Raw genomic sequence first — 16,543 nt, 5'->3', positions numbered from 1 at the left:
TCAGGGCGTATGCCCTGTGTCCTTAAGAGGTTAAGGTGTAAATTTCCATCTAGTGGAGGGAGTTACACAACTACACGATACATGGAGAAAGCATTTTTCCTATATCCCTTTTTATATACTTTTTCTCCCGAATGGATCTTTTGATGTTTCATGAGACCTAACTTTCGTGTGAAGCATTTTCCACAGTCTGGGCATGAAAATGGCTTTTCTCCTGTATGAATCCGCTGGTGTCTCACCAGGTTTGCACGTCTTGTGAAATTCTCCCCACATTCTGGACAAGGAAAAGGTGTCTCTCCCATGTGAATACGTTGATGGGTGGTGAGATCGGCCTTTGTTCGGAAGCTTTTTCCACATTCAAAGCAAAAGTGAAGTTTGCCAGCTTGGTGGACCTTATAATGGGTGACATAGGCTGACCGTTGGGTAAAACTCTGTCCACAATCAAGGCACGTAAATGTTTTTTCTCCAGTGTGTAACTGCATGTGTTCCACCAGGCTTAGACTACGTTTAAAACTTTTCCCACATTCAGAACAATTATACTGTTTACCACCTGTGTGAATTAGTTGGTGTGCCTTAAGAAGAGCTTTGTTTCGGAGATACTTGCCACTCTGAGACATGAAGGACGCTTTCTCCACCGTGTGAGTCTTCAGATGGAGCTCCAAACTTGCTCCATGGTTAAAGCATTTCCGACAATGAGAGCAGATGAACACTTTTTCTTCTTCTGGAAGTAGATTATAGGAATCAAGGGATGCAGTATCTTCAGAATAACCTCCCCATTTGGAGTAAGAACAGGCTTTTTTTTTCCTATTAATCTTTTTACTGTCGAAATGTTTTCTGCTAGCAAAGCTTTTCTTACGATCAAGGTTTCTTTTCACGTAGTCTTCATACACAAGGTTAGATGTTCTTGGTAGCTCTGTGATAGCCACTTTTGGCACTTCCCTTGCATCGGTCCCTGAATTACATTTAGAACATTTACGACACCTGTAGGGGTGTAGTCTCGGAAAACGTGCATCATCTGACTCAACAGTAAAACGGTCACTACAATCACTACAAGTCATTATAGCCAGTTTATTGCTGCTGACATGCGTGTTTCCGTCTTCCGTTATATATAAATATTCACAAGCCTTCTGTTCTGCTGTAGTGAAAAAACAAGAGACTTGATAATTAACATCTTCATTAAAAATGGACTCTTCTCCCATCTGAGAACATTCTGACACCGTAGGTTGAGAAGATGCATACGTTTCTGACTCCAGATGTCTCTTGTCATCTATGGTTGTTTCCTCCTCTATATGACTAGATTCACATTTTGTCTGTTGAGGGCTAGTTTCAGACACAGGATTGACTGTAGTTCCTTTAATGTGAGATGAGAAGTCCAATGCCAGGCTTGCAACAGGCTTGTATGTGTTTGGCTTGATACTTTGATTTTGTCCATCACATTTGCCATTATTTTTTTCATCACGATCACCATCGCTATAATTATCTGTAATACGAAACAGATATATCACAGTGAGTTAAAGGGGTCTTCCAGTATTCAAAACATGAAAAAAGCCTTAGAGGGTTATTCCAGCTTTTGACAACTTTTTACTAATGTCCAGTAATGCACTGAACCTAAAGAAATAAATCCACTCACCCACTCCGTTCAAGAGCTGAGGCTTTTTCTGAAGTCTGTAGGTGGTGTGTGCTGCTGCAGACAATCACTGGCATTGTGCCACTCGGGGACATGTCACTGCTGAGGCCAGTGATTGACCACAGCCGTGCCTGTGACCCTGTTCATACGTGTTCATGCCTGGGGCCGGAAGCATTGCTGAGCGGAGAATGAGCTGGAACTGAGTGGTGGAGAGCAGGTGAGTGGATTTCTTTCTTTAGGTGCTGTACAGCAAAGTACAGGCCAATAGTAAAAAAAGGCAAGGGAAAACACATAGCAGGCTTAAAGGGGTTGTCCAGCCGTTAAGTCAGGATAGGTCATCAATATCGGCTGTTTCATGAGGAGAAGCTTGAATGGAGCGGATACTTGTATTACAGCGCACTTCCGAGACGAAGTACAGTGTAATGAGGAGGAAGCGGCGCTGACAAGGAGTGCTTCCTCTTCTTCAAACAGCTGATTGGCAGGGGTGCCGGGAGTTGGACCCCTGCCAATCAGATACTGATGACATATTCTGAAGATAGGTCATCAATATTAATGGTTGGACAACCCCTTTAAATTGCATTTAGCCTTAAAGAGGACCTGTCACCTCTCCTGACATGTCAGTTTTAGTAACTACTTGTAATACAAATTGTGGAGCATCTATTCTTATGACTCTATGTTGTGCCATTCCTGTATAATTCCTGTTAGAAGATTACAAATTGCCAGCAGTCCGCCCATCTGTACCTTTACTGCAAGCTGCTGGCAATTCATCCATAACTTCTAGTAGAAGAATAGAGCCATAGGAATAGATGCTCCAGAATTGTTATTACACAAGGAATGCAAGTAGTTACGACAACAGACATGTCAGGAGTGGTGACAGGTCCTCTTTAAATGGGTTGTCTCACTCCAGCAAATGACATTTATAATCTAGAGAAAGTTAATACAAGGCACTTACTAATGTACTTTGATTGTCCATATTGCTTACTGAGTAGACTAATTTTTCATCACATTATACACTGCTTGTTTTGATGGTTACAACCACCCTGTAATCCAGTAGCAGTGGCCATGCTTGCAGGTGTCAACTGCCCCCCTCCAGACTGAAGAGGGGAGGGCTGCCATAACCCCTCATATCTCAGGATGGTAGCAGCTAGAGATATGGGCCTGGTCTTGTTTGGACTTGTGAAACAAAAGTGATCTTGGAAAGGAAGATGAAATGAAACACCATGAGCCTCATATATGAAACCTTGGGTGAAAATTAAACTAAGTGTTACTATGGGCTACACCAGTAGTTTTCATACGTGGCCCAACTATTAGAAAGCTGAATAAACTTAGGGAGGCAGTTCGTTTCCATATTAATTCTTGAGACTGACATCAAGGTTCTTACATGTAGGTTTCTCAAACAAAAGATTATGGGGGAGATTTATCAAACTGGTGTAAAGTAGAACTGACTGACTTACCCATAGCAACCAATCAGATTCCACCTTTCATTTTTCCCAGCTCCATTGGAAAATGAATCTAAACTTTTTAATATTTCCATCCATGGAGCTGTATAAGGGATTGTTTTTTTGCAGGACAAAATGTAGTTTTTATTGGTACCATTTTTGGGGTAAGTACGGCTTTTTCATTACTGTTATTCATTTTTTGGGGGAAAACAATTATGTTTTTATAATTTTTTTTCCCCGTTATGGCGTTCACCCCGCTGAAAAAATATTTTTGTATTTTAATAGCTCAATAGGATGCGGCAATACCGGTTATGTTTTTTTGTATTGCTCATTTATTTTCACATGTAAAATTGGGAAAGGGGGAAATTTGAATGTTTAATATTTGTATTTATTTTTATCTTTTTTTTTCCTTTTTTCTTTTTTACTTTTAACATAATAATTTTTTAGCCCCCTTAGGAGGCTAGAACCTGGCATCACTTGGCCACATACTTCAGCAACCTGCAGCCTGTCCTGGAACAGATCGGAGACCTGAAATTTCATTGAGCCCCCTCCCTCTGCCTGACTTCACAGATGACATGATCAATACCGTGGCAAATGACAGGTTAAATGACCAGGTCCAGCATCATTGCGGCTTGGTGCCTGCAGTATTATACAGCTGGCACCTGCCATGAATGGAGCGGGCTCAGCACAACAGCCCACTCCATACAATCCTTTAACCACTATGATGTACAGGTACATTATGGTGGCCGAAGGGGTTAAAGTGGTATTCCCATCTGGACATTTATGGCATATCCATATATCCCACTTCAGATTCCCATTTCCCTATCTCTAGAACCGGCTCCATCTCGCTCCGCTGCACACGTGGGCTCTCTGCATTCCCTTCTATGAGACTTCCGAAAATAGTTGAACAGTTATATTTTCAGAACTCCCATAGAAGTAAATGGAAAGAGCGGCACTCTGATCACCTATAATCACTTACCTGCTGGTACCAACGGCTCTTGATTCTCTTTTAAAATGTCCTTATAGCATTCTGTGTGTCTTTCTACATACTCCCACTCATCAATAGTGAAACAGACTGTGATATCTTCATATCTTATAGGAACCTGACAAATACAATGATACAGTCATTATCCAGACCCCCTGTTGATATTACTGTATATAGTCCCAAAATTTCTCACCGTCCTCACCTCTCCAGTCAGCAGCTCAATGATCTTGTTGGTGAGGTCTAGGATCTTCTTATCATTCTTTAACTCATCCCTTATCAGAGAGGGGTTAGGAAGCTCAGTGATGGTGCTCTTGGTTCTGCTTAACTTCCCTGGAATACAGGGCTGAAGGCTGTCCTTGACATCATTACAAGTCTTTCTTACAGGAGCGTAATCCTAAATAATGGAACATTCCAAACTAAATTCATTTCCTCAAGCATTAATGGCTGATGTTCATGCAATATTCTAGACCCTCTCATCTCTACCTATATACATTTTTTTTGTTTTTTTGCCTTGAAGAGCGAGAAGGAAGTTTGTTATCTGCCTTTCCTTCTAGTTTGACATCCTACTCCTCTGGCCCAGTACAGTCTTAGAAAAGACTAACTTCTTACAAGAGTTCTCAAACTTTTTTTCTCTTACATTTGTCACCTTTCATGTGGATGGATCATCAATATAAAAAATACATTTAAACCTCTGCTCTTTCTGAACGCAAGACTGCCTCCATGTACAACTATCAGAGACTGACAGTTATCTCTGTATACACAGAATGCTATCAATTATTGATAGCCCATCCCCCGTGTACAACTGAAGTCAGAAAGAGGAGAGATATAAGTGTATAATTAAGTTGTCGTATCTGGCTTGCAGGGATGCTCCCCAGCAGGCAGCGCCGCTGGTGTCTGGTTGCCAGGACAACAGGGCCAGGCTTCCTGGTGCAGGAGCGCCAGCCAATCTGAGGTGGCACTGACGTCATCAGTCATGTGATGCCAGACATGTCAGATTACCAAGAAGTGCGACCTATTAGTGCTGGCCACAGGTTGCCTGTGATTGGTGTCTTCTCCTGGGATTCCTCACTAGCGTTCTTCAACTTATCTTGACTCTCCTAGTATTCTGACCCTGCTTGGACCTTGACCTCAGATACTTGGCTGACGATTTGGACCCTAGTTATGACTTCTGGCTTGGTATCGTTTCTGTTTTGCTCTGATTGCTCTTCTGGTTTGTCTTATTGGTTCTGATTCGGTTTATACTGGTCTCTCCTGGTTTGACACAGCTAGTTTGTTCCACTTGTATCTTAGTGTGGGGCTTGGGCATCTATCTGTTTCTAGGTTCTTTCTACCTTACAGGCCCCCTCACTTATCTAGGAAGGGACTGACTGTCGACTAGTTGTGGGACACTGCCTAAAGCGGATCATGCAAGTACGTAGGTAGGGACAGTGGGACAGCTAGCTCAGGGTCCACTGCTCCCTACCATGACACAAGTTTTGCTAAGCATTTCCCCACAAAACTATATATCCATCTGCTCAGCTCCTCCTGCTCTGTAAAAATGCTGCCTGCAGTTTGCACTGCATTCTATGGTGACAGGTCCTCTTTTACCCCATAAAGGAGTTTTCTCAGGGAGAGAATTTTTTTTAATGGCTTGAAAGGGTTAAAAATATTTTAAAAATGACTTAAAAGGGGTTCTCCGTTCCCATAATGAATTTTATTATCTGCCCAGAATACCCCAAACACTGTGTATTGTACCCCACATTACTGTTCTTCAGGCCTGCACTTTCCAAATCAACCATGCTTGCGCTGTAATGTTTCTTCCTCCACCTGCAGTAGTCACACCCCCTACACCTCCTCTTTCCATGTTATCTAGGTGGAGCAAGCCCTGTAAAACATTACAGAGCAAAGCATGCTGGGTTTGGTTAGCAAATCTGATAATGTGCACCCTTTTTTGCACAAAATGTTACTTTTTATTGCCAAAAAACAGTTTAAAAGCGGTTTATAAATTCCACCCCATTTTTTATTTTATTTGTTTGTACTTGTGATTTTATGATCACTTTTATAAAGCATTACAATAATCAGTGTTGCAGATTCTGGTAAAATGACGGACACCAAGGCGCAACTCAATAGACCTCATTATAAGTTAATGGAGTCAGTTAAGCGCCACTGGTGTTTTTCATATCTTGAGCTCCATAATTTACGGTTTTATGCTCCTATAATGGAACAGAAAACTGAAAATAACGCAGATATCAACACAAATTACTCTAACAAGGAGATCAGTAATGCTGTACCTATCTGACCCTTTTCCATGTGCTCCTTATATGCCTAGCCTGTTTTCATCCATGGTTACAACCATCTACCCTCTGTCTGGGTCCCCCACTGATCACAAAAAGCCTAGCATAATACTTGCTCCATCCCCTTTTACAGGTGCATCTCAATAAATTAGAATATCATCGAAAAGTTATTTCAGTAATTAAATTCAAAAAGTGAAACTCACACACAGAGTGATCTACTTCAATTGTTTATTTCTTTTCATGATGATTATGGCTTACAGCTAATGAAAACCCAAAAGTCAGGATCTCAGAAAACTAGTATACTGTGAAAAAGTTCAATATTGTAGTAGTAGCAGTAAGTTGTGACAAACTAAGATGCAGATTTCAGTGCTTGTCTCCTCAAAGTGGGAACTTCATCATTACTTATGTAACATTTACAGAACTGAAGCAGTGGAAGGTTGCTGTACCTGGCTTCCAGCTCATCATTGCTTTGCAGCTCAATTATTTCATGTTGTAGGTCATCACATCTAATGGTTCTACATTGAAAGGTGTTCAGTTCCATTTGTTTACTTTTGACGTCCTTGAATCTTTCACAAATGCCTCAATACATTTTGCACATTCACCAGCATACTAGAAGGTGTTTGTTCCTCCAGAGTGGGGAAATGCACCATCTTATTCTTTTCAAGGTGCGCTTTCCACAACCTTAAATTTAGCTTCAAATGATTTCATGTTTGAAAGCAACGAGCTGGGAAGCTGGCTGAGACCCTGCAGCTTGACGTTCAGCTGTGAGAGGTACTTGGTAATGTCCACCATGATCGCTAAATCACACAGCCACTTGCTATTACTGAGCTCTCTGACATGTCCATGAACTGCTTCCTCACTTCACAGTAATAAACAAGATCACCGTACTCAGAGTCAAGATCATTCAGTAACTCCTCTGCTTTTGATACATTTTATGCAGGACACTACCGTTGACATCCCATTGTTGAGGTGCAAAGACTGTGCACAGAGACTTTCTTGGTGTATGATGCAGTGGCATATAATGAAATCACTTGGATCAAGACCGAGACGAATCAGTTCTTTCTTGACAAATGCAATTCATCCTTTTTTGGAGCCAACCATGGCTGGAGCTCCATCTGTAGTAAGGCCACTTAACTTTTCAAATGTTACCCGAATTTTGTCATTGATAAAACAAGCCTTCACCTCTTGTAGTGCCATGCATGTGTGTTAAACTCTGCAGTTATCCCACGAACAAAAATGGCCAGTTGGGCAGTATTTCTTATGTCTCATGACAAGCAAGAGAAAAAAAATTAAAATCTCCTTCAGAATTCTTCAGTATTTTTTCAATATCTTGTGCCAAGTCAGTAATCCGACCTGAGACGGTTCTACAAGACCAACTAACATACTGAAATGATTTTACTTTGTCAGGTGCCACCATGACTCTTTCACAAACTCTCCCTCTATATGGGGCTTCAGCTTCTTTGCGATTAGCTCGCTCACTACATAACTTGTCTGAATAACGTTATCTCTGTCACATCGAGGCCTAGTAAAAGCGGCTTGTTGTCATTCCAATCTCCGCTGTAGAGCATTTATTTTATCGCGACACATTTGGCCTCCCAATTCATTGAGTTCAGCATGCTTTGTGCTGTAATGACGCTCCGGATTGACTTTTTTAACTAATGCTAACGATTCACCGCGAACTAGACACACAGGTTTGCCTTTAACTTCAAAAAAAAAAAATCATTTGTCCATTTCTCTTGGAAAGATCGACACTCGGAATCGACTTTTCTCTTCTTTGCAAATGCCATTTTATGATTGTTGGATTAGTAGCTATATTTTACACTTGCATTTGTAAAGATAGAAACTAGAGATCGACCGATATTGATTTTTTTTAGAGCCGATACTAATAATCTGAACTTTCAGGCCGATAATTTATATCGATATTCTGTGCATTTTCATTAAAAAAAATAAAAAATTTAAGTAAATAAAATCCCTACACAAATCTGCTGAAAATTAACATGTTTATTGTTAACATTTAGCTTTTTTTTTGTAAATCTTTCTTTTTCATTTATACTTAATATTTTGGTGTTTGTGTTTTTTTAAACTTTTTTTTTTTTTCTATTAGCCCCCTTAGGGGCTAAAACCCTTGTCCTATTGACCCTAATAGAGTTCTATCAGGATGAATAGGACTTCACACTCTCCCTGCTGTCCTGTGCATAGTACACACAGCAGCAGGGAGCTGACTATGGCAGCCAGGGCTTCAGTAGCATCCTGGCTGCCATGGTAACCGATCGGAGCCCCAGGATTACTCTGCTGGGGCTCCGATCAGAAGCTGCCACTGCACCACCAATGAGGAGAGGAGATGGGACCCTGTGGCCACTGCCACCAATGACTAATACTGGGGGGCTTGGGTGGGGGGGGGGAGGGGCGCACTGCGCCACCAATGTCTTTAATACTGGGGTTTGGGACACTGCTCCACTAATGAAGATAACTCGCCCATTAATTCAAATACAGGAAGCGGGAGCTGGCTGCAGAATCATACAGCCGCACCCGACCTCTATGAGCGGTAGCTGCGATCCGCGGCAGTTAACCCCTCAGGTGCGGCCATATGATTCTGCAGCCAGCTCCCGCCCCCTGTTGAATTTGAATGAATGAGTTAACATCATTGGTGGCGCAGTGGCCACAGCCCCTCCTCTCTCCTCTCATTGGTGGCAGTGACAGCAGTGGCACAGAGCGGAAGGAGACACTGCTTCCTTCTCCCCTGTGCTGCTGAGGAAAACACGGATCGCGCTGAGAGCAGCACGATCCTTGTTCCCGATTCGTTATCAGCATATCGGCAAAATAGATGCAGATAAAATTGAAAATCCTGAATATCGGACGATAAGATCGGTAAAACCCCTGCTCTGCAACCCCCTGTGTCCCATCTGATATTTAACCCCTTGCTGGACTGATCCTGCCCAGCAGAGTCTGCCTTGAACCCCTGCATTCAGCCCAGCATTAACCCCTGAAGCCTTGCTGGGCTGTATTTACCCCTATAGCAGTAACCCCTTCACTGCTGCTGCCTTGTACCCCTACAGCAGTGTGTTAACCCCTTCACTGCTGCTCCATCCAGAAACCCTTGCATTGTTAACCCTTTCCTGGATTACCACTGCCTAGTTCCCTGTCCCTGCAGAGCATTCCCTGCCATGCAGAGCATTAACCCCTGCAATCCCTGCACCCCAGTTCTCCTGCATTCCCTGTTTGCAGCCCCAGCATACCCTTGCTGGCCTGTATTAACCCTTGATATCCTGGTCCCCTGCAATAGCCCCAATACCCGAGCCAGATAACCCCTGATGTCCAACCCTGGGTTAACCCCTTTATGTCGTTCATCCCTAGCACTGTAATTACCCCTACATTGCAGTGATTGTGTGGTTTACAGACCCGCTTTAACCCTTGCATTGCTGGGATGTATTAACCCTGTATTCCCTGAACCTGTACCCATGGCTACATCCCTGGCCTGCAAGTATTAACCCTTGCAGTGCCACCATTTACCCTTTGTACCCCGCAGGGACAGTGAGTAGCCAGACGGGTGGGTTGGTATTTATATGTGTGCGAGTGTAATGTATAGATAGTGTGTGGGGTGGAATTGTGTATTGTGTAGTGTAGTTAGGTTTGTATTGTGTTTAATAATATTGTTTACTGTAGTGTTATTGCTGTACTATGGTGTGTGCGTCTATATGTATATATATTTATAACCATTGATCTATAAATATATAGATATAGCATATTATTAGACTTGTATAATTGTATTGTGTAATAAATATTCTTTATTGTTCATAATACCGTGTATAGTGTTTGTTGTAGCTGCCGTAGTAAATCGCACATAGTTTAGTTCAGTGGAGTGTATAGGCAACAGAGAGGTAGTTATTAGCTAGAAATAAAACACGAGTGCTATATTCTCAGGGATAACAGGAATGCCTCAACAGTGGGTTAATGCGCTTTTACACTCCAAAGAATAAATGTGTGACGCTGGCTACTTGCAGGATAAAAAACGCTTTTAAAAATAAACTGGTTTGGAATTGACTGGTGCTTAATGAAAAAAATGTGCTGTATTCCTACAGCACAAAATAGCGCCTGCAGTATATATATAATTCTCTGTTTTTTGGCAATTAATAGCTGCCAAGATAAACTCTGAGGGAGTCCCCCAGCTTCAACTCTCCCAGCCACTGTCCCTTCCTCGCTCCCTTTCACAGTAGGTGACAAGATACTGACAGATCAGTCACTTTCAGCTCTGCTCTTGTCCGTTACTTCAGGGTTTTGGCGCCAGACTCAGGGAAGGGAGGAGCTTTACATTGCGAGAAGTGATGTGTCTTCTCAGTTCACACCACGACTCGCGATGTTTGTGGAGCGCTGTGTACATCCGGCGGTCTGCCAATTAGGAGCAGCACTTGTACACTTCTCCAGAAGCCATCACATCTCGCGGTGCTTCACAAGGAGTGGACTGCGGCTGGAATCAGTGCTTCAACAGCCACTACACACAGATGTGTCCAGAACATGGGCTACTACTGTCACATTCCTTGTGTCAAGCCACTCAGAAGCGTCTTACCTGGGATATGGAGAACAATGACTGGACTCAGTGGTCCAAAGTCTTGTTTCCAGATAAAAGTAAACTTTGCATGTCATTTGGAAATCAAGCTCCCGGAGTCTGGAGGAAGAGTGGAGAGGCCCACAATCCAAGCTGCTTGAGGTCCAGTGTGAAGTTTCCCCAGTCAGTGATGGTTTGGGGAGCCCTGTCATCTGCTGGGGTTGGTCCACTGTTATAACAAGGCCAAAGTCAGCGCAGCCATCTACCAGGAAATTTTAAAGCTTCCCTCTAGTGACAAGCTTCATGGAGATGCTGATTTCATTTTCCAGCAGGACTTGGCACCTGTCCACACTGCCAAAGGTACCAGTACCTGGTTTAATAACCACAGTATCTCTGTGCTTGGTTGGCCAGCAAACTCATCTGACCTAAACCCCATAGAGAATCTATGAGGTATTGTCAAGAGGAAGATGAAAAACGAGCAATGCAGACGAGCTGAAGGCCGCTATCAAAACTACCTGGGCTTCCATAACACCTCAGCAGTGGCACAGGCTGATCGCCTCCATGGTCTTAGATTATATTCTAGAGAGATACTTGGGGTTTTCATTAGCTGTAAACTGTAACCATCAACATTAAAGAAATAAAAGCTTGAAATAGACCATTCTGTGTGTAATGAATCTATAGAATATAGGAGTCTCACTTGTTGAATTACTGAAATACATTTTCCAATGATATTCTAATTTATTGAGATGCACTTGTATGTCCTATAGGGGTCTCCTCTCTCTCCATGCCTTACAACATAGCGCATGCCTAATACAAAAAAATACATGCCATGAAAGGGTGCACAGCAGAAAATATCAAAAATAAAGTATAGCATCATTGGACAAAATACATTAAAATTAATTAAAAATCACAGACAAAGAACAAGGGACCTCAGTATAAATGTTTCAGGGTGGCCTTTGGTCATCTGATTTATTATTTTTGTGCTTGTTGGAGGTGTGCTTTGGGTATGGGATTGTCTCCCTTGGCTCCAGCTACCATGTGCCCATGGGTTTATACATTTCCTATTTACACTTGTGCGTGCTGGAATTGCCATGCTTTGTGGCTTCAATAGCTTCACTGCGCAAGCACCTACTCTTTCTACCACTGGAACGTTCACATGCATGTCACCATGAACATGTGCTGAAGGCCTCTTTCCAACATCGATGTCACCATTATTTATGCTATCATGTAGTAATTAATTCAGCTATACACTAGCAGGTCACAATTTCATCCACCATGCTGTTCATTTATTTTCATCGATATTGGCACTAGCATTTTATATATTTGTGGTTATGTGATTGCAAGCAGAGCCCTTGTAGCACGGTGGATTTTTCTGCTGGAGTAGGGTTCCCACCCCTATCAATCATAAATTCAGAGACTCCAGCCAAGTATGTATGAAGTACAATTCTTTTTATTTAGCAAGTAAGGTATTTGCTACGGCAATGTAAATAGTGACGTTTCGGCACATCTGTGCCTTCATCAGACTGCAGCAAGAAAAGGAGATAAATCAATGTACAGTGAATATATCAGGTATTCATATCAGCATACATGATAGCGACTGTATTCTATATGCATCGGTTTTCAAGCACATAAATTAAAGGATAAACAATGATAATACTTAGAAAATAATAGAAAAGCTGAAAGTGAAATAGCAAAAAAAGTTCATAAGTGGATTTTGCAGCTGCAGTTCAAGGCTGTAAACAAGGTCTATATTGGCAAGGACACAGTCATTAAATAGTCATCCTCCTATATAAGAACAGTCATATCTGAGTTAAGTTAAGTAAGTAAACACAATGGAAAACAATACTAATATTATAATGCCTGGTGGCAGTGTGTTGCATATATCCAACATCAGGTACAACCGCATGTCTCTCCCTCCACTGCGTCCACACCTGAGATCTTCTGCACTACAAGCGGCACTAGGTAAGTCACTCCTGAGTATCTGGACCATGACCTTCTGTACCCACCTGCTAGCTCATAGACAATAATAGTATTTTCCAGTAACCTCTATGGAATCATTCTGAACTGTTTACCTGATGATGGATATATGCAACACACTGCCACCAGGCATTATAATATTAGTATTGTTTTCCATTGTGTTTACTTACTTAACTTAACTCAGATATGACTGTTCTTATATAGGAGGATGACTATTTAATGACTGTGTCCTTGCCAATATAGACCTTGTTTACAGCCTTGAACTGCAGCTGCAAAATCCACTTATGAACTTTTTTTGCTATTTCACTTTCAGCTTTTCTATTATTTTCTAAGTATTATCATTGTTTATCCTTTCATTTATGTGCTTGAAAACCGATGCATATAGAATACAGTCGCTATCATGTATGCTGATATGAATACCTGATATATTCACTGTACATTGATTTATCTCCTTTTCTTGCTGCAGTCTGATGAAGGCACGGATGTGCCGAAACGTCACTATTTACATTGCCGTAGCAAATACCTTACTTGCTAAATAAAAAGAATTGTACTTCATACATACTTGGCTGTGGTTATGTGATGTCACATTATCGATTGTATAAAATGTGTGTGATATTTTAGTGGTTGCACGCACATTTTTTCTTGGTGATTATTTATATATTGTTTACAGTTTTTTGTTACCGACATTTTTTGAGCCCATAGGTCAACTTCTCATATTAATTTGGGAGTTTTGGGTGTATTTTATTTGGTAATTCCTTATTTATTACGATTAGGGGGTTATTTTCACTTATATCCTTGGCATGCCTTAATGATGACCTTGCTATATATATTGTATTCTTTTGCCTTACTGGGGGCAGTGCTATTGCAGAAGGTTCTCGGGTACATTTAGTTTATTGAGACCCCTGATTCTTTATATGTGCTTTTAAGGTCTTTTGTCCAATAAAGCCATATCTTATTCTTGATCTTTTCTGCTGTGCGCCCTTTCATTGCATGTATTCTTTTTTGTATTAGACAAGTTTGTGTTGAGCTTGCATCCGTGGGGTGATATCAGCAGTGCCCGTCTTGTCACACTATACAGTTACAACATAGCCCTTCATTTATTCTTAATTAAGTTTAGGATTCAAGTAGACTGTACCTCTCCAGTCAGCAGGTAGATGATCTCCAAGGTGAGGTTCAGTATTCGCTCAGTCACGTAACTCCGTTCCTTGTCCATATTCAGAGACTTAGCATTTCTTCCTTGTGACTGAAACAGTTTAAAGAATAATGATTTCCTCTACACGAGACCACTTTACACCATACCAGTCATTAGTGGGGGTCCACCATATGGTCTCCAGAGCCTGAAGCATAACATCAATCACATGCCTGGTGGTTCAGGGCTTAGTAAGCTGCCCCTCTCTCACACTGACATGGTCTATGAGAACATGCACCTTACATATCTCTGCAGGAATTAAGGGGGATTTTATATCACATGGTTGGGGATCTGACATCCGCACCCTCACCAGTCAACCGTTTCAGGCAGCCACGGATATATCGTGGACAGAGATGGAAGCACTAGGTTCTGTCCACTGCGTGGTGGTCGCTCCAGGGTACTGCAGCTCAGCTCTAATACAAGGGATTGGGAGCCAGCGGAGAAAAGCCTTCTGTCCACTGTATCATTTCTGGTGCTCGTCAGTTGGGGTGCGGGGTGTCAGGCCCCTCACCGATCTGAATATCTATTCTAAGGATAATCACCATCTAAGTATTGGAAAACCCCTTTAAGAACAATGATGGAGTGGATTTTTTAATCCTAAGGTTTAGAAGGAGTAAACAGACCAGACGGTCTAAAGATGCACCAGATATAGCACAGTGGCTGAATACATTTGGTGCATCGGCTTCCTTTGCTTCAGGATACTGGAGTGCCGAGTGTCGCACCCTTTCCCTCTAAGCCGTGCCTACTTGTTGAGCGAGGCATAAATGCAGCGCACAGCACATGCGCCAGAGCCTTCTCATTAATAAATCTGGCCCAGTGTGTGAATAATACTGACCTGTTGTGACCACGCGCAATTCTCCAGCGTCCTCATGTAGGTTACACATCCACAGGATCTACTACTTGTAATGTTATAATGGACCAGCAACTGCAGAAGTCACAAAACAGTATATTAGCCAACGTGCTTCCCCACCAGTCTGACCTGGGAGTTTTAGCTGCCAACCCAATGTTCACGTGAGCTTCAGAGTACACAGCCTGGCCCTACAGAGACTGCAAGCCTACTGAGGTGAGGGCATAGAACTGCTCTAGGACTAGGTCATCGGTGCTGAGTAGTCGGAGACAATAGGCGCAATGTGAAGGCTCCAGGTTGGAAACCACATCTAGAAAGTGTTTACGGTGCCCGATAAAAACAAAGGAGGGTGCAAAATACTGATGAGCTCCCAACAGCCAGACCTCGCCCTATGATTGGGGAAACCACAATAAGTACACAGCATCTTCTGGACCAATACACTGGGGAGCCCACTATAAGAGGAAGCCTGGTGACCAGCCATGACACAGTGGCGCAGGGCTTCGTCGAATAACTTTGCTAGTTGATTTTGAAAATGGAAAACCCCTTTAAAACTTGAAACCAAACTTGGCTTCCGTTCCGACTAGTACCTGGGAGGCGAAGCGGAGTTCGGTTTCAAGTTTTAAAGGGGTTTTCCACTTTTAAAGCCAACTACCGAATTTATTCTACGAAGTAAAGTGTGACTTTGTGAATAACTAACTTCGGCTCCTCGGAGCCCATACATTCTAATACTGTACGGAGACGAATTTCTGTACAGTATTATTCCGAAGTTTTGAAGGAAGCGACTTTGGATGACAAATAGGAAAACCATAATAAATTATGAGTATGATACATATCTATAGCTCAATATACCGATAAACGGTGAGCTGGAAAATGATGAGAATTACCACCAAATTAGTCTAATCAAGTACTATCAGCCTAAAAAAATATCACAGAACCGTCTATTTCTTTTCATGGACACGGGAAAAAAGTGGCCTATTTTTTCGGACGGTCCACAAATTCCTAGTCTAGATAGGCCTAGCTTGAGAACAGGGTCTGCTTCCAGCCCCAGCTACATTTTTTTTAAACTCCCTAGAACACCCTTTAATAACCACTAGGCACAGGAAGTGATGTGGGGGCTACAATAATTGGGGAGACCCCGGGGGTGGGGATCCGGGCAGCAGTAGGGAGTATCCCGCACACACTGTGGTGGAAGGCAGGCAGCCATAGAACGTGACGTGGAGAGCACAGCATCACACATGACACATATCACACATGCCAATGACCAGCAGCATCGCAAGCCGCTCTCCTCACCGTTCTCCTGCTGCTGCGGCTCAGCTACAGGCTCCGCCTCCCCGCACGTCACTGCCCGGAAGGACACCGCGAACTGCATTCTGGGGGCTGTAGTTTCTCGGTAGTAGTTTGTCAGTGGGCTGCTGTAAGGACAGATCGGATGCAGTGATAACGCCTGCAGTATCCTCCGGACTGTACAGAGCATGCCTCCATCCTACAGGTGTAATGTGGCATCTCAGTGTCAATATAATGACCATCACTCTCCACAGGCACGGATAGGTGCCCCATAGTCAGGCCTAGCCAAACATGGTTTGCCACTCAGCGACAGAGGCCTGCCAGAATTCCTCTTATAGCCACATATTTGCTCTATGATGGCCTGAAGGATAGGCAGGGACCC

General features: G+C 42.6%; 1 protein-coding gene across 1 annotated transcript in view; it reads right to left on the bottom strand.

The window, feature by feature from the left end:
- Nucleotides 1-16,204, bottom strand: part of LOC121006072 (zinc finger protein 287-like) — a 519,245-nt gene extending 503,041 nt beyond the window's left edge. Inside the window, exons 1-3 of the mRNA XM_040438963.1 lie at nucleotides 14,866-16,204; nucleotides 13,977-14,084; nucleotides 4,251-4,442 (exon numbers count right to left, since the gene is read on the bottom strand). Coding sequence (XP_040294897.1) covers nucleotides 4,251-4,442; nucleotides 13,977-14,084; nucleotides 14,866-14,901 — 336 coding nt within the window. The 5' untranslated portion in view covers nucleotides 14,902-16,204. The remainder of the gene's footprint in view (nucleotides 1-4,250; nucleotides 4,443-13,976; nucleotides 14,085-14,865) is intronic.
- Nucleotides 16,205-16,543: the final 339 nt, after the last annotated feature.

Source organism: Bufo bufo, chromosome 6, assembly GCF_905171765.1.
Source record: "Bufo bufo chromosome 6, aBufBuf1.1, whole genome shotgun sequence".
Taxonomy (NCBI): domain Eukaryota; kingdom Metazoa; phylum Chordata; class Amphibia; order Anura; family Bufonidae; genus Bufo; species Bufo bufo.
The sequence above is the reverse complement of the archived record's forward strand: the minus strand, read 5'-3'. Positions and strand labels throughout refer to the sequence as shown.